General features: G+C 46.4%; 1 protein-coding gene across 1 annotated transcript in view; it reads right to left on the reverse strand.

The window, feature by feature from the left end:
* Positions 1 to 1,466: 1,466 nt before the first annotated feature.
* GEMIN5 (gem nuclear organelle associated protein 5) overlaps positions 1,467 to 24,200 on the reverse strand; it is a 48,359-nt gene continuing 25,625 nt past the window's right edge. The window contains exons 18-29 of the mRNA XM_073649866.1: positions 22,358 to 22,477; positions 21,999 to 22,124; positions 20,306 to 20,401; positions 17,719 to 17,856; positions 17,395 to 17,542; positions 17,201 to 17,320; positions 15,820 to 16,030; positions 15,465 to 15,725; positions 8,041 to 8,203; positions 7,349 to 7,748; positions 7,181 to 7,271; positions 1,467 to 4,601 (exon numbers count right to left, since the gene is read on the reverse strand). Of these exons, the coding sequence (XP_073505967.1) occupies positions 4,413 to 4,601; positions 7,181 to 7,271; positions 7,349 to 7,748; positions 8,041 to 8,203; positions 15,465 to 15,725; positions 15,820 to 16,030; positions 17,201 to 17,320; positions 17,395 to 17,542; positions 17,719 to 17,856; positions 20,306 to 20,401; positions 21,999 to 22,124; positions 22,358 to 22,477 (2,063 nt within the window). The 3' untranslated portion in view covers positions 1,467 to 4,412. The remainder of the gene's footprint in view (positions 4,602 to 7,180; positions 7,272 to 7,348; positions 7,749 to 8,040; positions 8,204 to 15,464; positions 15,726 to 15,819; positions 16,031 to 17,200; positions 17,321 to 17,394; positions 17,543 to 17,718; positions 17,857 to 20,305; positions 20,402 to 21,998; positions 22,125 to 22,357; positions 22,478 to 24,200) is intronic.

The raw sequence follows: 24,200 nt of genomic DNA on the forward strand, positions 1-24,200 counted from the left end.
TTCACTGGAAACCTGCCAATCAAGATGTTTAAGGTTAGGCTGTGAGCACAGGACGTCATGGCCACATGTCACCTTCATGGAGTCTTTCTGTTCAAGGAAGATGCACACTTATGGAGGTTGTTTTATAAGGCCGTGACAGTGTTCTTCATTGCACAACTGAGAAGATACCGGTCTGGCTGGTGGCCTGACGTCCTTCCACGGCCCTGTCCATCTCTCATGTGCCGACGCCCTTCTATGGCCCTGCCCAGTTCTCGTGTGCTGACAACTTTCTACAGCCCTGTCCATCACATGTTCCGACACCCTTCTATGGCAATTGTCCATCTCTCATGTGCTGACACCCTTCTACGGTTGTGTCCATCTCTCGTGCTGACACCCTTCTGCTGTTCTGTCCATCTCTCGTGTGCTGGCTAATTTTCTAATATCTGCTCCATGCTCTTGAGACTTTGCTGGGAGACACACAAAACCTTATGGAGACAAGAATGGATGTGCTACCTGAATGGGCTTTAGATAATGTTTCATACTACAGGTAGTAACAGAGACACGAGCAAAACCAGAGAAGCATCAGTCTGGAAGGATCAGGAGAGGACTTGTCTGTGGCCACCACCTGCACCATCCCGTTTCTTCTCCAGAGCACGTTTGTCACTTTCATTTGTACCAAAGCTGGTGACACTAATTCACAATCTTCAACTTTTTGACAAATTGGCCTAGACACTGGTTTTAAAGTGGTTTATCAATCAAATATTTTGGACTGCGCTCTAAGGGCAGGTTTATACTAGCTCACGGTGGACATTGGATGGCAACATGTTTGCCGATCCGTGATTATTTAATAGCCTATGTAGAAAAGGCTGACTGCATTTCTTATGCTGCCATTGTTCTCGACTGCATGTTCTATTCCCATAGGACAAAGTGCTGCCGAGAACAATTATTTGTAAACCAGCTTGAAAGTAATTTCACCGACGAATGTGCAAATAGCCTCTTCAGAGAGGAAGAGTAATTGGACTCTAGCATCCACTATTGGGTTTAGCAATCCTAAAAGTCGATATCAACTCTTTAATGAGTCTTGTCCCATGACTTAAGCTAAAAAGCCAATCCTAAAACTCCATTTGCAGACACGTGTTTCGGGGTGTTTTCCCCTCATCAGTGCAAAGCAGAAGATCTGATTTGGCTGTATGAGACGCCCCCGACTGGGTGTCTAAGTTGGAACGTTTCTACCAAGCCGGTGTAAAAGAGACTTATAGGCCATGCAATGTTCCTCAGAGAATTTAAATATGCAAATAGGCTTTTCAGAGAGGAAGTGGAGGAACTCTAGCGCCATCTATTGGACGAATGAGCGTTTTTTGCTTGTTTGTTGAGCAACTGGCAACTGTTCGGTGACAACAGCCAATGTGTATGCACCCGAACCCTCTATAGATCGATCTATAACCACATAATGGAAGACAAACAGCGACAACTTAGACTTTTTGATATTTATTTGAGAAAAAGAAATTGCAAGTCTTCCTTGGCATGACAGTAAAAATGTGTACACAGAACATATAGTACAATTAGGTCACAGTGTCATTTCTATGAATATATTGGTCATATGCCCGGTACACACAGGTACAGGGAGGACATGGCCCACGTAACTGACCAGAATACTTTTCGCCCACTGGGACAATTTCTTAAGTAATGAATGCAATGTACATATGTATTTTTCCAAGCTGTGATTGGTATCTGCATCATCCTCCGAAAATATCAAAAGTAAAACAGGCCTATTACTCTGAAATATTAGGAATGAAATGTGCACTTAGCCTTTAGTAAAAGTAAAACAGCCACTTTGGTCTTCAAGGGGTTAACCGCCACCAGTTTTTTTTTTTTTTTAGAATTATTACTTAAATGTATGCCCTTGGGCCTAAAAATGATTTTTACAATTGGGTTTCATTACAAATTTTGCATTGTTTGCCTTATGTAACCTTTGTTTTGAGCTATTGCCGTCCATTTTGTTTTTACAGGATCTTTGTTTCTCTTCCCATTCAACTTTGATGTGGTCATAAATCAGACCACACATTGACAGATAAAAGTTACAATCGCTCTGTTGGATTTCAATAAGGTCCCGGCGCTCATGCTCTGGTGAATTTGTCTTTGATTCAATCAGTTGATAGGATGCGTTTCAGTCCATCACAAGCTGGGCTGAAACGCATCCTGTCACTTGCTAGCTGCCCATTACAGCACACAATGGAGGCAGTCGCTTTTTGTCGAGACAATTGCTTAAAATCAGTCTTTGACATAGTCGGTGCAAGTCTGTGAAACACAGCGACTGCATCGGCTCAGTGCGCTGTAGTCAGGATGTCACTGCTGCAGCCTGTCCTCAAAATCAGAGCGCAGCAGCAGAGAGGTAGCACTGGACCTGCAGTAGTAGACGTAAATCCCACCAATGAGATCTGCATCTTTCTTGAGAACGGGGCCCCAATCAGTGGAGGGGTGGCAGATTTCCTATACAAAGTAATGGGAATTCTGATCATATCCCTACCGGCAGTGGCGAGCGTGTCAGAGCCCCATTATCAATCTGATCACATCCCCACTGGCAGTGGCGAGCGTGTCAGAGCCCCCGTTATCATTCTGACCACATCCCCACCAGCAGTGGCGAGTTTATCAGAGCCCCCGTTATCAATCAGATCACATCCCTACCGGCAGTGGCGAGCGTGTCAGAGCCCCTATTATCAATCTGATCACACCCCCTCCGGCAGTGGCGAGCGTGTCAGAGCCCCCATTATCAATCTGATCACATCCCCACTGGCAGTGGCGAGCGTGTCAGGGCCCCCGTTATCATTCTGACCACATCCCCACCGGCAGTGGCGAGCGTGTCAGAGCCCCCATTATCAATCTGATCAACCCCCCCCCCACAACGGCAGTGGCAAGAATGTCAGAGCCCCCGTTATCATTCTGACCACATCCCCACTGACACTGGCGAGCTGTGAATACAGACTATCCTATTACTGAAATTAGATGACAGTTGGTGCTCATAAGGTTCTATGGAGAATTGTGCCTCTAGCTCCTCCCCCCATAGACTCTTATGAGCTCCAACTGTCATCTCCTATTTCAGTGACACTGAATACAGATTTTACTGAAATGAGAATGGATGATCAGTCCAGAGACCGAGAGATAAATGTAACATACGAGCGGAGCTTTCCAGGTGCATATGACGAACATACGCTAAAGCTGCGCAGTGTGAAAAGAGCCAGACACAGTGGACGGACATAAACCCTGTCTATATAAATAGAGCAGACCCTTATTTCTTATCTCATACAACACCTTTAAAGGGACGGTCCATCTTTGTGACTATTTTAGTGTTCCAGTGCAACAAAAATTAAAAACGGAGCCTGTCTGCACATATCCCCGTACCGCCCAATCCTGCCGTCACACTCCCATCTGTCCCCTACGTCTTACCAATCTACTGTCAGCAAGAAGTAGGGGACAAATGGAAGGCAATATGATCAGACTACACAAGATTTCTTGAGATCCATTAGTCAGCATGGGACCTGTAAACACAAAACGGTAGGAATTGTTTACATTTTTTACTAAGTGCATGTATTTTTTGGCTCAAAATATTTATTTGTGCAATTGAATTTCTTGAAAAATTTTGCACCGTTAGCCTCTGCGTTGCACTGTTTATTGCTGGTTGTAGAGTGAGTTAACTGAGAATCTGTCAGCGAGCTTGTTCTGACGGGATCATTTATAATGCTTGTCTTCTTTCTTCTTTTCTTACATTCCAGCTGATTTTTTACTGAAAAGGTGAATACAGACTTTTTCATTACTGAATGGAGAACTGTGCCTCAAGCTCCTCCCTCCATAGACTCTTGTGAGCTCCAACTGCCGTCATCTCCTATTTCAGTGACACATTTAAAGTGGTCATAATTCAGCTGAGAGGAGTAAGCTCTCCTTTCAGAACGAGCTCACTGACAGATTCTCACTTAACTCATTTTGCAACCAGCAATAGAAAATGCCACAAAAAAAAGCTATAGAAGGCAAAGGGTGAAAAATTTTTAATGAAGCCCAATTGCAGAGATCATTTTTATTCAAAAATACATGCATTTAAGTAATAAAAAATAATGCAAGAAATGTTGCAATATGTTGGATGAGTGCACTTTAAATTACAGCTTCATGGGAATGATGATGCAAGGGATCCTTGGCATTGAGCGGCATCACTGCTGTTATACGGAGTGGCCCTTAAAGCTATAGTGCTGCATATTCCATGCATCCTAAGGCCTCGGTTAGACCATTACAGTGGTTGGAGCATAGTCCATAACCCAGATACACAGAGCGGATGGATGACTATAATATGCAGCTTCTAGGAGAAGCAAAGGCAGCTGATGGATGCCGGCACTAGTGCACTGGTTATTGCAGGCCTAGAAGCAGTAATAAGCCAAGTCCTAAGCTTAGTCTTTAGGCTGCGGCCCTTGTAATGATGACATAAATTTGCTGGCTACTTTCTGGTGGTCCGGGGACCCGGAGCCGTGCTGCTGCAGGAGACTCCTCGCCTGTCCGTGCACAGAAGGGGTCAGCTTAGAAGATGGAAGGTGAAGTATGACCAGGCAGCTCTCCAGGACATCGGGGAACGGCAGCACCTGCAGGAAAATAATGACACCAACAGTTACAAGGGGCGTTCATTAAAGATTTCCCCTGACCCACTTCTATTTATCACAGGATGCTGAAGCTTCACATGTGTAATGATATAAGTCTCTAGAGGTTACCTGCCTATTTGCAACTCAGAACTGATAACGGTCTTGATTTTACAGGTGCTGAAGTGGTGTGAGGTTTGATAATGGACTCGGTAAAATACAGAGCAGTCATCAATTTCCTTTACTTGAAAGGCCGCACACCAAAGGAGACGTTCGATGAGGAGTCCTCACCATAAACCTCTTTCATCTCATCATATGATGTAGTCAAGAACTGGCATCGTCAATTGAATTGGGGTCGGACTTCGGTGCAAACAGCTCCAATTCCAGGGCGACCCCACACTACTATTGATGAACACACCAGCAAGTGGAGGTTGCCATTTTGGAAAATCGCCACGTAACCATTCACCACCTAGCCCAAAATGTCAAGATTAGTGTGGGGTCCGTGGAAAAAAAATCATCCAAGACCATGTTCACATGCATAAGGTATCCGCTCGCTGGGTTCGCCGGCTGCTCACACCTTTCCAGAAGCAGGAACGAGTCGAATGCTCTCAGGCTCTATTGACGATGTGCCATGGATACCAGGAGGACGTTTTCACCAGACTGATCACACAGGGTGAAAGCTGGGTCCATCACTATGATCCTGAGACTAAAGTCCGGTCGATGCAATGGAAGCATCATGACTCACCGTCTCCAAAGAAGACACGTGCCCAACCCTCGGCAGGCAAGGTCATGCTCACAGTATTTTGGGACCAGCATGGAGTAGTATTGATGGATTTCCTAGCAGAGGGTACCATGATCACTGGGGCATACTATGCTTCACTGCTGCGGAAATTGCGGGAGGCCACCAAAACCAAGAGACGTGGCATGCTCACCAAGGGTGTCCGCCTTCTGCAAGACAATGCACCAGTTCACAACTCACATGTTACCCAAATGGAAGCTGCTCCTGTGGCTCTGAAATTCTACCGCATCCCCCTTATTCACCCGACCTCGCACCATCGGACTTCCATCTCTTTCCAAAAATGAAGTTAGTTTTGAAGAGCAAGCATTTTCCAGATGATGAGACTCTGATTTCCGAAGTCACAAAGTGGCTTTTGGAGCAACCTCTCGACTTCTGCAAGCGAGGTGTTTACAGCTGCTTAAAGAGATGGGAGAAGTGTGTGTCCCTAGGTGGCATCTATGTAGAGAAGGACTAATAACTGCCAAGCTTCACTGCTCTCAGTCCACAGGAAGTGAGTCAGGGGAAATCTTTAATGAACGCCCCTCGTATCTAGGGTCATATATGGAAGCCCCGTGGTGACGTAGTATGGCTGCCATGCGAGCTGACTACATTTAGTTTGCTGTCAAATGAATAGGTGGCTGTATAATACAAGACGAGACAAAACTCACAGAGCAGAAGATCAAGTGCCTTTACTCAGTATATTATCTGCAATGATTTAAAAGGTGGCAAACACTGCCCTTTACTAAGGCTGACCTCATATTCAAAACCCCTTTCAAAAGGGATATTCCCATCTCCAAGATCCTATCTCAATATGTAGTAGGTGTAGTAATAATAATAATAATATTAGCAAATACCTCCAATTAGAAATGTAGTATAGTTCTTCTGTTCCGCTATGTCACTTACCCCAGGTTCACGGCATTGCAGGACCTTACGTATCTATGGTTATGACCACTGATATAGTGACAGTTAGTGGCTGTAACAATGGATACCTAACAGCTAACTAACTCACTATATCAGTGGTCATAACCATGGATACCTAAGGTCCTGCAATGCCCTGCACATGAGGAAAGAGACATAGTGAATCAGGAAATTATACTAAATTTCTAACTGTAGGTATTTGCTAATATTATTATACCTACTACATATTGGGATAGGATCTTGGAATACGCCTTTAAGTTCTATTTATTAAAGCCATTGTCAAGGCTTATGATAGTAAATGACCCATCGCCCCGCACCCCCATCAATCAGATCATTTCAGCTCTGGCGGTGGCCGGTATAATCAGTGAATGGAGCCGGTACCGCTCCATATACGTTGTGGTGGCCGTTGCCAGATATTGCAGATCAGCTCCTACTGAAGTGAATAGGAGCTGGGGTGCAATTTTCAGCAACGGCCACTATACAGTATCTGGAGATGTGCTGTTTGGCATCGCCGGAGCTGAAAAAAACCTAATCTGTGGGTTCTGGGTATCTGATATTGATGACCAAACTCGGACTGGCCCACAGGAAAACAGGAGAATCCTCCGGTGGGCCCCCCATGCAGGAATGGACTCTCCACTGCACCTATATGAGAAGTAGTTAGCACAATACGTTTGTTTCACTATGTACAGAGAAGGGCATCATCTCAACCTTCATTTAATAAATGTTCCCGTAAATTTGTGGCAAATTTGTGAATAATGGTAATGTGATATTTGCATGTAGCTGGGCAGTGGGCCACCAGAGTCAATGATACTGGTGGGCCCTTGGCATCCCAGTCCGGCACTGTTGATTACCCTTTTAAAACTGAGCCACTTTAAAAAGTTCCTCTTACCTTTAAGTATTCAGGGAATTCCGCCAGTTTATGGTTGGCTGTGGAAAGCTTCTTCATCAGCTCCGTTAGTGAGACCGGATTTGGGTTAGAGCTGTGAACACGACAAATTGGCAATGAACGTCGGAGCTTATGGAGATAGTAATAAGGGGCGTCTCATAGTCTACTCACGTCTGGCTCTTGCCGTCAGGACCAGTCTCTGGTGACGATATTGGGTTAGAGTCCGAGTCTTGGTCAAGTTCTAGAGAAGTGTCCTGGATCTGCCGGTTCCTCTGATGCAGCTGGATCATCTCCCGGAGAGCTTTCTGGACATCCGCAATCTCCCGCTGTGCGTTTTGGAAGCCGATGTGCAGGTCGGATAACAGCACCCCAAAGTCACTCAGGATTTCAGCCTCCTCTCCTGGGGCAGCAAGACCTGCATCTTCTCCAGAAGAGATCTCCATCTTCACTTCTGACTGGTTCCACCACGTTTCATACAGCTCGATGTAAGCGAGGAACGCCTGCACGCTGTCGCACGCCGCCACGCTCTCTTTATTCTCTGAGCTGAGGTTCCCTCTTAAGTCATCGCAACCTGAGAACAAAGGAAAAGAGATTTCATGTCTTACAACACGGACTGCAAAATAAGATGAAGAAATATGGTTATTTACATAAAAGTGCAAAGACTGAAAAAAGGTGCTTATTCCTCTCTCCCCTTTGAGAACACATGCACGCTAGGCCGAGCAGAGCGTGCATGTGTATAGAAATACTTGATTGACAGGTATGTACGTTATATCGCCACCTGTAGGTCACATGGTGGACAGCAGGTTGGAAATAAACCGCCAATTGCAGAAACAGTGCGACTTTGGATTGGGTACAATCCTTACCTTTTGGAATCAGCAGCTTGGAAATTTCTTGCATTAATGTGAACTGTCCTGCCTGATGACAGCGGGACAGGGCGCGGAGTAATGCTGGCGCCATCTCATCCCAGTTCTTTGATAAGTAGCACAAAGCAGACAGCGCCACCTCATGGGCGATGTGGAGCAGCAGCTGTGTGATTAGAAACAAATCAGGATAAGTGATGAAAATTCTTGCACTTCTTAAAAATTATCCTGGCCTTCTAAACTGATCCGTTCTATTATTTCATGGGCGCCCACGGAAAGGAATGACTGTAAATAATGCCACATTTAGCCAGTGTGGTGTAATAATGCTAATATTAGCAAATATCTCCAATTATAGATGTAGTATAGTTCTTCTGATTCGCTGTGTTGCTTACCCCATGTGCAGGGCATTGCAGTAGCTGATTCGCTATGTTGCTTACCCCATGTGCAGGGCATTGCAGTAGCTGATTCGCTATGTTGCTTACCCCATGTGCAGGGCATTGCAGTAGCTGATTCGCTATGTTGCTTACCCCATGTGCAAGGCATTGCAGTAGCTGATTCGCTATGTTGCTTACCCCATGTGCAGGGCATTGCAGTAGCTGATTCGCTATGTCGCTTACTCCACGTGCAGGGCATTGCAGTAGCTGATTCGCTATGTCGCTTACTCCACGTGCAGGGCATTGCAGTAGCTGATTCGCTATGTCGCTTACTCCACGTGCAGGGCATTGCAGTAGCTGATTCGCTATGTCGCTTACTCCACGTGCAGGGCATTGCAGTAGCTGATTCGCTATGTCGCTTACTCCATGTGCAGGGCATTGCAGTAGCTCAGTGTTTCCCAAACCCCATCCTCACGGCCCCCCACAGGTCATGTTTTCAGGATCTCCTTAGTATTACACAGGTGAGAGAATTCCTGATGCCTTGATGATACTTCAATCACCTGTGTAATACTAAGGAGATCCTGAAAACATGACATGTGGGGGGCCGTGAGGATGTGGTTTGGGAAACACTGCAGTAGCTGATTCGCTATGTCGCTTACCCCATGTGCAGGGCATTGCAGTAGCTGATTCGCTATGTCGCTTACCCCATGTGCAGGGCACTGCAGTAGCTGATTCGCTATGTCGCTTACCCCATGTGCAGGGCATTGCAGTAGCTGATTCGCTATGTTGCTTACCCCACGTGCAGGGCATTGCAGTAGCTGATTCCCTATGTCGCTTACCCCATGTGCAGGGCATTGCAGTAGCAGATTCGCTATGTTGCTTACCCCATGTGCAGGGCATTGCAGTAGCTGATTCGCTATGTCGCTTACCCCATGTGCAGGGCACTGCAGTAGCTGATTCGCTATGTCGCTTACCCCATGTGCAGGGCATTGCAGTAGCTGATTTGCTATGTTGCTTACCCCACGTGCAGGGCATTGCAGTAGCTGATTCCCTATGTCGCTTACCCCATGTGCAGGGCATTGCAGTAGCTTAGATATCCATGGCTACGACCATTTATATAGTGAGTTAGTTGTTGGTGGTCGTTACCATGGATACCTAAACTACTGCAATGCCCTGCACATGGGGTAAGTGACATAGCGAATCAGAAGAACCATACTACATTTCTAATTGGACGTATTTGCCAATATTATTATAATTATACCTATTACATACTGGGATAGGATCTTGGAGATGGGAATACCCCTTTAACTCCAAAAGGCCAGAGTCATTTTTTTTGGTTTTTGTGTTTTTTCTCTCCCTTCTTCCAAGAGTCATGACTTTTATATTTTTCCAGTGACATTGCCATAGGCGGGCTCTTTTTTTTGGGGGGGACGAGTTGTAGTTTTCAATGACACCATAATGTACTGGAAAATAGAAAAATAAATTCCAAATACAGTAAAATGTAATAAAAAAAGATAAAATAATGCTCAAAATTTTTTGGGTTTTGTTTTTATAGCAGTATAAATGACTAGGTACCATGATTCTTTAGGTCAGCAGGATTACGGCGATACCAAACATATTTGGTATTTAAGTTTATTTTATATTTTAATGGTTAAAAAATATTTAGAACTTTCTGATTTTTTTTTTTTTATTTTTTAAATGTGGTTTTGGCTCCCTTTTCCCCACAACTTTGTATATTTTCCATTGATGGAGCTGTAGGAGGGCTTGTCTTTTGCGTGTCAAGCCGATGTTTTTAATGATACCATTTTGGGGTACCTATGATGTAATGATTGCTCTTTTGAGGGAGAATTGCAGATACAGAAAGATGCAATTCTGGTGTTTTGATCTATTTTTTTTCCCCGTTTTGGCAATGTATCTTATGAAATAAATCTGTATATTTTATTAGTGCAGGCAATTATATACCAAATATGATTTTTTTTTAATTTCTATTTTACTATTTACATTTGGAGAAATGGGGGTAATTTAAACTTATTTGCTTTTTTTTTTAAAATATTTTTTTATTTAATGTTTTTACACTTTTAACTCAATCCTTTAGGGGATTTAAAAGGTTAAACTAATAAGATCTGAGCTAGATCCGATCGCATCAGTTAGGGTCGGGCACCAGCTATGGGAAACAGCCGGCACCCATGGCTCTTCTCTTGATCCTACGTCATACAGTGATAGCGCACAACCACCGTACATTTATTGCAGTTGTCGCTAAGGGGTTAATCTGAGAAAATTGTCTTGTTGAGTTAAAACCTATAAAAAAAGGGTTTTCCAAACTTATAAAGTGACAGCATATAGGTAGAACCCGGCACAGCCAGCAGCGCCGCTGTGCAGGAGAAAAGACACCAGCGCTGCTGTGCAGGGAAACACGACACCAGCGCCGCTGTGCAGGAAACACGACACCAGCGCTGCTGTGCAGGAGAAACATGACACCAGCGCTGCTGTGCAGGAGAAAAGACACCAGCGCTGCTGTGCAGGGAAACACGACACCAGCGCCGCTGTGCAGGAAACACGACACCAGCGCCGCTGTGCAGGAGAAACATGACACCAGCGCTGCTGTGCAGGAGAAAAGACACCAGCGCCGCTGTGCAGGGAAACACGACACCAGCGCCGCTGTGCAGGAAACACGACACCAGCGCCGCTGTGCAGGAAACACGACACCAGCGCCGCTGTGCAGGAAACACGACACCAGCGCCGCTGTGCAGGAAACACGACACCAGCGCCGCTGTGCAGGAAACACGACACCAGCGCTGCTGTGCAGGAAACACGACACCAGCGCTGCTGTGCAGGAAACACGACACCAGCGCTGCTGTGCAGGAAACACGACACCAGCGCTGCTGTGCAGGAAACACGACACCAGCGCTGCTGTGCAGGAAACACGACACCAGCGCTGCTGTGCAGGAAATGTGGCACCCCAGGGGTCTGGTTTCCACAGTAACAGCAATGTTATGTCTGAGAGCAGGTGGGAGGTCTCTTGGTCAGGAATCCTATGCATGCCACACCTCCTGCCCAGTCCTGGGAGGGGAAGAACTTCCCCTATATAAACCTGGGGCTGAGGCAGGGTTAGGAAGTTCAGAGGGAGAGTTCAGCCAGGGGGGGCTGACAGGGAGCTGTGGCTCCGGCTGGGCCCAGCTCCTGGGCCATGCCAGAAGTAGAGACAGAGAAGAGAAGCAGCTATGGGAAGAAACAACAGGAGCTCTGTGGGAGCAGTGTTACAAGGAGTCAGGGGCTGGCAGCTGCAGAGCTCGCCCTGACTGAGAAGATTTCTTACCGGACCCGGAGTCCGAGGCTGTGGGGACTAACTCCTACCCAGCAGCAGAATCCGTCAGGCAGGGGATTGCAGGTCCTCTGGCCAAGAAACCCGAAGGCACGGTCACACGCGTGGGACCAGCACCGCCGTCGTGGAGCGGAAGCCACTAGAAGGCCCCGAGTCACCGGCCATACGGGTGAGCACCACACGGTACACTCAGGGACGTGAGCTACTTTTACCCGCCTCTAGCAAGGTAGCCAGAAGAGTACAATTAGTTGGGGAGGCCTACAACTCCGCCTGGCCAGGGGAGATCCCATCTGCTCAAAGACTGACCAGGCCCCGATCGCTAGCCAGTACTCCGGGAGGGTCTATCTTTATCACCAGTAAAGACCCTGAACTACACCGCATCGTCTCTGAGTGGTTCCTGCTACCCCCATCATCCACGTCGGCTGCCCTGAGGCCATACCCCTCCCGTTGGGGGTTATACCATCCACGCTGCACAATCGTACCACCGGCCTCAGCGGTCTGCCCTGCAGCGGCAGCTCCATAGCTGCATTCAACGGGTGGCGTAGTCGTCCAACATCTACCGCTAATACAGCGCCACTTAGTCTGACTCCCTGGGCACGGACCGGATCACCGCCACGAGACTACAACCCTCAAGAGATCCGGCTCCGGGTAAGCTCCCGCGTGCGCAACGCAGCGTGACACAGGCCCAGGGGCGCGTCAACTTTTGGCGTAGTCGGCAGGATTTCGTGCCCGCAACCACCAGGTACTGCGTGCCTGAAAAAAAAACTGTTCAAACTTACCTGTGGTGAAGATTCCTGCCATCCGGCGCCATCTTCCGCTTCCTTCCCGCCATCGGTGGAGTTTTCCCGCCATCCGGCGCCATCTTCGGCCTTCTTCCCGCCATACGTGGAGTTTTCCCGCCATTGGACGCCATCTTGAGGACGCCGCGCGGGAAGAAGAGGGGCGTGGACTCCGAAAGCGCGCGAGAACTGAAGCCCCGCCTCACGTCCGGACGTTGCGTAAGGTCCTGGAAGGAGCCCAGCAGATGCCGACGTCACAGGAGCGCGACGGAAGGTCCTCAACCCTGACGATCCACTGCGGAGCCGCGGCCTACGGAAAAGGATCATCGCAAGGTAGGCCACGGTCCACTAGGGGGGAGAAGGATGCCGGATACGGAGGAGAGCTTCACCGCTTCAACCCCCGCCAGTGCCGCCGCTGTTGCGGTCATGCCTTTCACCATGCCCTATATCCCGGGGGCAGCCTGGCTACCCCAGTACTCAGGGGAGTCACATACCCTGCATGACTTTAGAGAAAAGCTGGATAGCCTCTTCCAGGTGTACCCCCTCACAGAGGAGCAAAGAGTGAGCGTCCTGGTGGCCCAATTAACCGGGGCAGCCCAAAGGGAGGTAAAGTCCTGGCCACCTGGGGGGAGGACTGTCGCAGAGATACTAACCCAGCTAACCGAGGAGGAGCTGCAGTACTACCAATACGAGGAAAGCCAAAAGGACCCGGACGGGTCTGAGGACTACCCTCAGGAGGGAGCACAAAGAGGACATAGCTACTGAAGGGAAGTAGCGTGAATAAAGAGCTGTAAATAGTTACCCGTAAGGGTACAAGGACTGCTGCTAATTAAAATATGGTCCCCGTTGGGATTAGTGAATTGTTCCCCATGTGCCCCTATCTTAAACCAGGCTGAGGACTGTGAGCAGCCATTCCTTATCCCCACTGGCCGAGGACTGAAAGCGGCCATATCCTGTAAATAATTATGTGTTTCTAGTAATTTATGGGAGTCTTTGGTGGATTTACCGGGAATCCTTTGTACATAGTTGGAGCGTAACCCAGGACGGACTAAAGACTGTTAAGGACTCGGGGCAGGACAGACCCCTACCTGGTTACGTCTCCCTGTTTTGGTGAAATGGACACCTTGCTTTTCTTCAAAAACTGCACCCGGTTGCGGACACGCCGTGACCATCTTTATATGTTTTTCTTATTGTACTATTATTGTTTATACCTTGTTATGTTTAAAAATATGTTTAGTCCCGGAGTACTAAATTTCACTAGGGGGGAATGTGGCACCCCAGGGGTCTGGTTTCCACAGTAACAGCAATGTTATGTCTGAGAGCAGGTGGGAGGTCTCTTGGTCAGGAATCCTATGCATGCCACACCTCCTGCCCAGTCCTGGGAGGGGAAGAACTTCCCCTATATAAACCTGGGGCTGAGGCAGGGTTAGGAAGTTCAGAGGGAGAGTTCAGCCAGGGGGGGCTGACAGGTAGCTGTGGCTCCGGCTGGGCCCAGTTCCTGGGCCATGCCAGAAGTAGAGACAGAGAAGAGAAGCAGCTATGGGAAGAAACAACAGGAGCTCTGTGGGAGCAGTGTTACAAGGAGTCAGGGGCTGGCAGCTGCAGAGCTCGCCCTGACTGAGAAGATTTCTTACCGGACCCGGAGTCCGAGGCTGTGGGGACTAACTCCTACCCAGCAGCAGAATCCGTCAGGCAGGGGATTGCAGGTCCTCTGGCCAAGAAACCCGAAGGCACGGTCACACGCGTGGGACCAGCACCGCCGTCGTGGAGCGGAAGCCACTAGAAGGCCCCGAGTCACCGGCCATACGGGTGAGCACCACACGGTACACTCAGGGACGTGAGCTACTTTTACCCGCCTCTAGCAAGGTAGCCAGAAGAGTACAATTAGTTGGGGAGGCCTACAACTCCGCCTGGCCAGGGGAGATCCCATCTGCTCAAAGACTGACCAGGCCCCGATCGCTAGCCAGTACTCCGGGAGGGTCTATCTTTATCACCAGTAAAGACCCTGAACTACACCGCATCGTCTCTGAGTGGTTCCTGCTACCCCCATCATCCACGTCGGCTGCCCTGAGGCCATACCCCTCCCGTTGGGGGTTATACCATCCACGCTGCACAATCGTACCACCGGCCTCAGCGGTCTGCCCTGCAGCGGCAGCTCCATAGCTGCATTCAACGGGTGGCGTAGTCGTCCAACATCTACCGCTAATACAGCGCCACTTAGTCTGACTCCCTGGGCACGGACCGGATCACCGCCACGAGACTACAACCCTCAAGAGATCCGGCTCTGGGTAAGCTCCCGCGTGCGCAACGCAGCGTGACACAGGCCCAGGGGCGCGTCAGAAACACGACACAAGCGCTGCTGTGCAGGAAACACGACACAAGCGCTGCTGTGCAGGAAACACGACACCAGCGCTGCTGTGCAGGAAACACGACACCAGCGCTGCTGTGCAGGAAACACGACACCAGCGCTGCTGTGCAGGAAACACGACACCAGCGCTGCTGTGCAGGAAACACGACACCAGCGCTGCTGTGCAGGAAACACGACACCAGCGCTGCTGTGCAGGAAACACGACACCAGCGCTGCTGTGCAGGAAACACGACACCAGCGCTGCTGTGCAGGAAACACGACACCAGCGCTGCTGTGCAGGAAACACGACACCAGCGCTGCTGTGCAGGAAACACGACACCAGCGCTGCTGTGCAGGAAACACGACACCAGCGCTGCTGCGCAGGGAAAACTACACCAGCGCTGCTGTGCAGGAAAAACTACAACCAGCGCTGCTGTGCAGGAAAAACTACAACCAGCGCTTTTGTGCAGGAAAAACGACACCCGATTGTCAGACCCCCGCTGATCATAATGTGATGGCATGTCACTTTATAAGATGGGCATACCCTTTTAAGAAACATACTACTAATGTGAATGCCATACAACAAATAAGCACGGCTTCGTTACCTGCTTGGCACTGGTGTTGGCTGTGGTTGGCGGCGTGTCGGATGTCTGCAGCTGCTGACGCACCTCATTATAAAGCTGTTCAGAGCACAGTCCGTACTCCACCTGCCATAGACCTGTGAGTTTAGTAATGAAGGGCTCCTCGCTGTCATGTCCGACCCAATTGTGCAAACATGAGGTGGTCTGCGTCTTCCAATCTATGGGTGTCTTGTCCTCAATGTGGGTAAACAGCAGCTCGCTGGTACAAAACACCAGCCTGTGTCCCTGTAAAATGACCCATTATATAAGAAGAACTTACACATTCTTTCTAAAACTAAAAACAAAAAAGAGGTGATGTCCGTAGCGGCCAATCCCTTACCATTAGGGTGGGGTGCTGCTTCAGAGATGTCTGGGCTCCAACCCAGTTCTTAGCAGCGATGTGTTCTTGGGCACAGCGCAGGGCGAATGACGCTGCCAAAGTCTTCTCTCCGGATATTAAGGCAAGCTCAGCGGCCGTACTGAGAGACAGCAGGTCCCCCTTCTTGGCCAGGACCTTAGCTGCATCATATGGGGACGATGCCCCTAAATAACTGCGGGTAAAACAGAGGGGTAGAATTACTGTCAGTGATCAGAGGGCAACTACACAATAAAGCCCCTTTGCTACTGCTCGGAGATGTCTCTGGTATATTTTATACGATATCCAGGAGCAAAAATCTCCGTGCAGTGCTAAAGAGGATTAGCACTTTTTTTTTTGTAGAAATCCCTCTCAACACGTTAAAAGTTTTGCATCATAGCAGAGATGTCACATATGGCCAACCTTGCACAGGAATCGGCTGAGTCCTTGCATCCCCATCTATGTCAATCAGCTCTAGTATAACATACAGACAAGTTAGGCTTTCATTAACTGACCCCCTTAGTTACACATGGTGTAAAGAATACATGGCAATAATTTTTACATACCAAAACAAAACAAAAAAAAGGGGATACATGACTTTCAGTGTCCACATATCATTTTAAGAGGAAACATTTCTCCTTGTGGAGAGTGACATACCTGACATGGCAGTGTATGGAGACTTATAGGCCATACAATGGTCCTCTGGGATGAGGACTTGATCTCTAGTGCCACCTATTGGATGTAGCAATCCTACAAGTCAATATCGACCCTTTAATGTGCCACATGACTTCAGATAGAAGCCAAACTAGATACTCTATTTGCAGACACGTGTTTCAGGGTGTTTGCCCCTCCTCAGTGCAAAAGCAAGATATCTGATTTTGCTGGGTGAGAGGCAAATCAGACCTTTTGCTTTGCACCGATGAAGGGCAAACACCTAGATACACGTGTCTTCAAATAGGATAAAAGCCAAACCAAATATTCTATTTGTAGACACATGTATCTAGGTGTTCGCCCCTCATCAGCGCAAAGCAATAGATCGGATTTGGCTGGGTGAGAAACAAATCAGATCTCTTGCTTTGCACTGATGAGAGGCAAACACCTTGGTACACGTATCTACAAATAGAGTATCTGGTTGGGCTTTTATCCCAAGTCATGTGGCAAGGCTCGTTAAAGGGTTGATATTGACTTTTAGGATTGCTACCTCCAGTAGATCGCACTAGAGTTCTAGTCCCCTTTCTCTCTGAAGAAGCAATTTGCATATCATTTTAATATTAGGTTGAAGGATGCAAATAATCAGTGGGATCACTGAAAATCTGTCCTGACCAGTCCTTTACCAACTTAGTCCTGCTCTCTGGCCAATCCTTACCACTTAGCAGCCATGGAGTAGTGACCATCTTGCTCCAGTAGCGTGGCCCAGCTGGTGTACAGATCCCGGAGTATGGGGTCATCTGGTTGCAGACGAGATTTGGCCACAGCAATGGCTTCTCTGGAAGACAAACCAAATTCATAAATCGGACATCCCACACTTCAGCTCTGGGAAGCCTCCGCACAGCCACCGACCTGTGTAAGTGGTTTCCTTTCAGGAGCTGCACGGCCTCGTAGACCTTATTAATGGAGAGGAGATGAGTGGCCGCCTTTATGTACTGTTCCTGGAAGCACAGCTGCTTCACGTAGGCTTCAACTGTCCAAACCCAGACCTTGTATCCGGCTAAAGGAATAATCACAGGGATTTTCAAGCATAAGGACTCAACATCTTCGAGGTCCCTAAACCAGCTTATTCAAATCTGGACTGGTGGTCCCAGTGGTCAGTAACTTGGGGATAACTCTTTAAATGATGGTATTATTGAATAGAGGGCTGACAATATATACATTCCCAATACCTACCCACTGGTGCCAGAGCAAGCAGCTGGTCTGTGAGCTCGCCCCGCTCTGCGGCCAGCTGTAACGCCCCCTGGAGGTCGCCTTTCCACAGCGAGATCTGGTGCTGGAGCTCCGAGTGTCCGCTCTCCAGGTGAGCTTTTCCTGATTGCAAAAAACAAGCAGAATGGAAACATTTACAAAATTAAGCTGTTATTACACAGTAAAGCTGTACCAGCTGCCATTTTTCTACTCCCCAGTTCCTATGTTTTCGTGTATAGTTGAATCGCTAGCCTTGTGTGAAGACCCGGGGTCTTCCGTGGGCATAACACTACTCAGACAACACAGGGTGAGGGTAAAACAGTGTGGCAATACTTTATTGAACCATAAAGCGGACAATTAACACACAGAACAGTCCCAGCACATACCCAATATAGAACAACATTACACAGTCTCACCCTTTCCTTTCCGCCCACCTGGGATAGAACAGCTGCGACAACCTCAACCAGTGGCCCCCCGCTTCTGGCGGGCCCCCACAGAGAGAAGGTAGCGGCAAGCTTAGGAAGCTAGCAGTCCATCGAGGTACAAGACCAGGAGACCCGGGGGTCCCAACTTGGCCTCTCCGAGAATTTCCATGGAGCCAGATGACCGGCGGGTCCCAATCTGGATTCTCCAAATGTCTCTGGGCAGCAGGCGACCGGTGGGTCCCTCCTGACAACCCCAAACAACATATCCATGGGGCCAGGTGACTTCTTCGTCCTCTCCTGGTCTCTTCAAAATGTATACATTGTCTCTCTCATGGTCAAATGGAGCAGATCTGTATCTTTCCAGTCAGGGCCGGTACCCTTAGACTAGAATCATTTAGAATACAAATCTGTGTCTCTTTGGGTAATGCCATGCAATCCATCTGCAGTCCTGAAGGATGTCTCTCATTCTCCTTGTAAAGTCTTTCTCATTCTCTGTCCCAAGTCTGACTGCTACAGAAACACATGTCCCTTCTGCTTCTCTGGGCTCAGGACCCTGAATGGCAGAACTGCCCTCACCCTCCTCCCTCAAAGCTAAGTGTGCATTACTGGAGGTATCTTTCTCAGGTGACCTCATCACCTGGGTCTACATGTGAGACTCCCTGTGGTGAAGGCTCTTCCGGATCTTCTTTCAACACTTACACAATTGTCTTAGACGATTTTTTGAACAATGGTTAGAGGCTCCTGAGATACTAATGAGATTAGTGGAATGCTGGACACTTTACAAGTTAAATTAGTGTACATAAACTGATGAGCTAGCAGAACATTAGTAAAACACAGCCAGCAATCTCTAATAAAACACAATAATGTATTTCTCTTGGATTAATAAATCTAATCGTCTGGCTAATTAAGGTTTAAGGCTGTATCGTCACACCTTGTTTCCGTGTAGACAGTATGGCTTTTTGGCTGCAATTCTTCCATTAAAATCTCTTCCAAACAGACTTCTTCGAACAGTAGATGGGTGTAGCTGGGTCCCACTGGTTGCTGCCAGTTTTGAGTTGATGGCACTGCTGGACATCTTCCAATTTCAAATGGAAGTACGATGCATCTTTCATCTGCTGCACTAAGTTTCCTTGGCCGACCACTATGTATACAGTCAACAATGTTACCCAGTTCTTGGTGCTTCTTCATAGCTGGAACAGCACAGTCTTACCATGGCATATAACTGTCTTCCATAACTTTTTATGGGGGAGCTCTAGCTAGATTCATACATACCCTAGTCTCACCATTAGTTTCTTTTTGGAGAAATAGTGGCAGATCCTTTTTAAAAGGAAGTTATCATAAAAGTTACTTTTTTGTGTAAAATATAATTTCTTTTTTCAAATTTTTCAACAATATTGTTTTTCTTATATCACAATCTGTATTAAAAATAAAGAAATTTTCACGCCAGCCACTTGGGCTTTTCAGACTAACTTCCTGTTGTATCAGGAAACAACACATGTACATTAGCCATAATGGTCAAACCATCACCCTTATCTTTTGTATTGAAACATTTAATGAGTATGTCAAAAAGTAATTTTGAAGGAAGGGAGCTGTGACACCTATTGAGAATGGTGAATTCTGTTTTAGAAATCTTGCAATATTCACACCGGCCACATGCGCTTTTTCAGGCTAACTTCCTGCTGTATCAGGAAACAACACATGTACATTAGCCATAATGGTCAGATCCTCACCCTTATTTTTTGTATTAAGGCATCTAATGAGCACGTGAAAAAGTAATTATGAAGGCAAGGGGGCTGTGACACCTACTATGATTGGTGGATTCTGCGTTATCAGCTGTGTATAGATACGTTATCATCAGTGACTGTAATCCTGCCTCTGATGATAAGGAAACTGCTGTAAACTCTTCCAGAAAACACAGGAAGTATGAGTCTAAAAAAGCCTTGGTGGCCAGTGCAAAAATTACAAGATTTCTCATTTTGTTTGTGATAAAAAAAAACAACCAAAAAACAACATTAAAAAAAAAAAATACATGCAACACAAAAAGGGATTTAAACAACAGGCCATTTTCTGATAACAACATTCCTTTAAATACCAATTTCAATGCTTATTCAATAGGTAGCTGTCAGAAAACTAAATTTTTTGCTAACCCTCTTCCTCCATGAGTCGGTGTAGGGATTCTCTATCACTGTAGAGACCGAGATGAGATGAAAGATCATTCAGGGAACCTGTCCCCATCGCCGATTCTGTAAAGAGAGAACAAGGAGGAGACGGTCATTATTCGGGTACAATATAGCTGCCAGATTAAGGGGTAACCAGCAGCAATGACTGCTCAGGAGATGTATAGACTCCATAAGAAAGTTTACATCAAGATATAATTTTTATAAAAAAAAACAAACAAAAACAACTAACTACACTAATTTTACAGCAGGTATTACAATCCATTTCCCTCCGGAGCTGTATTCACAATTCTGTTTGTTGTTCACAGACACATCCTTAGCAGGTTATATGAAGTACCATAATGTTATGGCTTAGTATGTACAAATGCACGTCACCAAAACACTTTGCAGACATTGAGCCTGGCTGGAACGCAAGCAAGATTTAGGCTCTGGAGTCAGAAGAATTATGAATACAGCTCTGGAGTTCGAATACAGAATCAAAACAAAATAAGTAAATGTTTAGTATTTTTAAATTTAGGGTCCCAATTCATCATTTCCATTTTTTTTTTTTTAGTTACTTTTCCTTTTTTTACTTTCTGCCATTCGTTGACTTTATTTTGTGCCAAATTCTTCAAAATCGGGAGCACGCAGTTCATATATTTTAAGCAAAATAAAAAAATGTTCTTTATTTTTTCTTTAACTTTGCCACTTTTTAGCACAAAAAAAATGTTCTAAAACGTCGCAAAATTTTAAGACGTGCGCAAAATCAATCCAGGGACAGTTTTCCGCAAAAATTTTGCAACGTTTTTAAAAATTGCAATTTATAAATCATCCAAAAACATCTGGAAACCCCAAACCCTACCCACAATGGTGAACATAAAAAAAAGCAACAAAACAGGTGATGACATAAAAGATAGACGCAAATTAGAAGAATAAGGCTCAAATCTCTGATGGCTGGGGGCTTCGTCTTCTCCTTAAAGAGGACCTGTCACCAGGTTAAAAGTGTCCAGTTTTTGCTGTTATTTAATTCCTGCTGCTCCCCTGAATATTCCATTGTTTTTTTTCACAATCCGCCATATGATTCCAGAGAAATGGGCCTTTTTTATTTAGTGGTAATTTTTATAGTCTTTTCCAACAGGGAGTGGCTCACAGGATCCTCAGGGGCGTGTCTTTAGCTGCACTGCATTATTGCTTTGTGAGCACCGCCCCTTTGGTAAAAAAAAAAAAAAAAATTGTACTTAATAAAAAGTCCCATATCTCTGGAACTGTATGGTGGATTTTAAAAAAAAACAAAATACGGCAAACTCAGGGGAGCGGTGAGAATAAAATAAGAGAAGAATCTGGTTACAGGTTCTTTGTAGGAGTTTAAATAGAGCGTGGGTCAACATGTGCGGCGACACTCCAATGTATGTGGGGCTAAAAGAGACAGCTGAGTTCAGTGTCTTACCCTAACACTTGTCCACAGCCCTATTCAAGGTCTTTACTTTGGACGTACAGGTGACTAGAGACCCTCACTCTAATGATAGGGGGTGGTCACAGGTAAAGGTGAGGCCCCCTCAGTGGTCAGACTTGGATTACCGTTACCTAATTTTTACTAAATTCACCCGGACCTGCAAACTAGGGTCAATGGTAAGCCCATTGCCAGGTAGGCACCATAGGGGGATACATTGAGAAATACCCTTACCTCCATTGGCGCACAGGACAACTGCCAAATTCAGACAATCCCGATGTTGCTCTTCTTTGGAGCGGTGATCTTTGCTGGTGCTAATCGGAAGCAGAGAACGCGATTTCTTCTTTCGGCTGTGGAGGTCTAGGGGAAACATAATAAATGCCATATAATGAGGGTGATGTACAATAAAAAGATATATTTTCCATATCTTGGAGGGGTCTGTTATCTGCTGGTACTGGGGCAGTGAATCCCGTGCACTCGTGTAGATACAGGGTGCGATTCCAAAAATATAGTTTTATTAGGGAATTGCTATTCAAGCAATTGATAAATGAATATAAAAGTTCATATGCACGATCCAGCCAATGGTTACGAACCTCCTTTCTCCTTCGGTTGCTCTTTCCTGGGTGCAGTCCTCCTAAATATTGGGCTTGGGCTGCGCTTCTCGACAATCGGCAGGGGTGAAGCAGCGGACACAGGCGGAGGATCGGCTGCAGCTAAGATTAGACAAGGAGGGAAAGTGTAAATAGTTTTATACTGTACAGTGTTGGCCAAAAGTATTGGCACCCCTGCAATTCTGTCAGATAATACTCAGTTTCTTCCTGAAAATGATTGTAATCACAAATTCTTTGGTATTATTATCTTCATTTAATTTGTCTTCAATGAAAAAACACAAAAAGAATTGTCCTAAAGTCAAATTGGATATAATTCCACACCAAACCTAAAAAAGGGGGTGGACAAAAGTATTGGCATTGTTTGAAAAATCATGTGATGCTTCTCTAATTCGTGTAATTAACAGCACCTGTAACTTACCTGTGGCACCTAACAGGTGTTGGCAATAACTAAATCACACTTGCAGCCAGTTAACATGGATTAAAGTTGACTCAACCTCTGTCCTGTGTCCTTGTGTGAACCACATTGAGCATGGAGAAAAGAAAGAAGACCAAAGAACTGTCTGAGGACTTGAGAAACCAAATTGTGAGGAAGCATGAGCAATCTCAAGGCTACAAGTCCATCTCCAAAGACCTGAATGTTCCTGTGTCTTCCGTGCGCAGTGTCATCAAGAAGTGTAAAGCCCATGGCACTGTGGCTAACCTCCCTAGATGTGGACGGAAAAGAAAAATTGACGAGAGATTTCAACGCAAGATTGTGCAGATGGTGGATAAAGAACCTCGACTAACATCCAAACAAGTTCAAGCTGCCCTGCAGTCCGAGGGTACAACAGTGTCAACCCGTACTATCCGTCGGCGTCTGAATGAAAAGGGACTGTATGGTAGGATACCCAGGAAGACCCCACTTCTTACCCCAAGACATAAAAAAGCCAGGCTGGAGTTTGCCAAAACTTACCTGAGAAAGCCTAAAACGTTTTGGAAGAATGTTCTCTGGTCAGATGAGACAAAAGTAGAGCTTTTTGGGAAAAAGCATCAACATAGAGTGTACAGGAAAAAAAAGAGGCATTCAAAGAAAAGAACACGGTCCCTACAGTCAAACATGGTGGAGGTTCCCTGATGTTTTGGGGTTGCTTTTCTGCCTCTGGCACTGGACTGCTTGACCGTGTGCATGGCATTATGAAGTCTGAAGACTACCAACAAATTTTGCAGCATAATGTAGGGCCCAGTGTGAGAAAGCTGGGTCTCCCTCAGAGGTCATGGGTCTTTCAGCAGGACAATGACCCAAAACACACTTCCAAAAGCACTATAAAATGGTTTGAGAGAAAGCACTGGAGACTTCTAAGGTGGCCAGCAATGAGTCCAGACCTGAATCCCATAGAACACCTGTGGAGAGATCTCAAAATGGCAGTTTGGAGAAGGCACCCTTCAAATATCAGGGACCTGGAGCAGTTTGCCAAAGAAGAATGGTCTACAATTCCAGCAGAGCATTGTAAGAATCTCTTTGATGGTTACCGGAAGCGGTTGTTCACAGTTATTTTGGCTAAAGGTTGTGCAACCAAGTATTAGGCTGAGGGTGCCAATACTTTTGTCTGGCCCATTTTTGGAGTTTTGTGTGAAATGATCAATGATTTGATTTTTGCTTCATTCTCTTTTGTGTTTTTTCCTTGCAAGCAAATTAAATGAAGATAAAAATAGCAAAGAATTTGTGATTGCAATCATTTTCAGGAAGAAACTGAGTATTATCTGACAGAATTGCAGGGGTGCCAATACTTTTGGCCAGCACTGTATATAAAGGAGACTGGACAAGTGTCAGGGAAGTGACCCTCGA

Source organism: Phyllobates terribilis, unplaced genomic scaffold (assembly GCF_046119375.1).
Source record: "Phyllobates terribilis strain yellow unplaced genomic scaffold, ASM4611937v1 Scaffold_10__3_contigs__length_209671492, whole genome shotgun sequence".
In the NCBI taxonomy this organism is placed as follows: Eukaryota; Metazoa; Chordata; class Amphibia; order Anura; family Dendrobatidae; genus Phyllobates; species Phyllobates terribilis.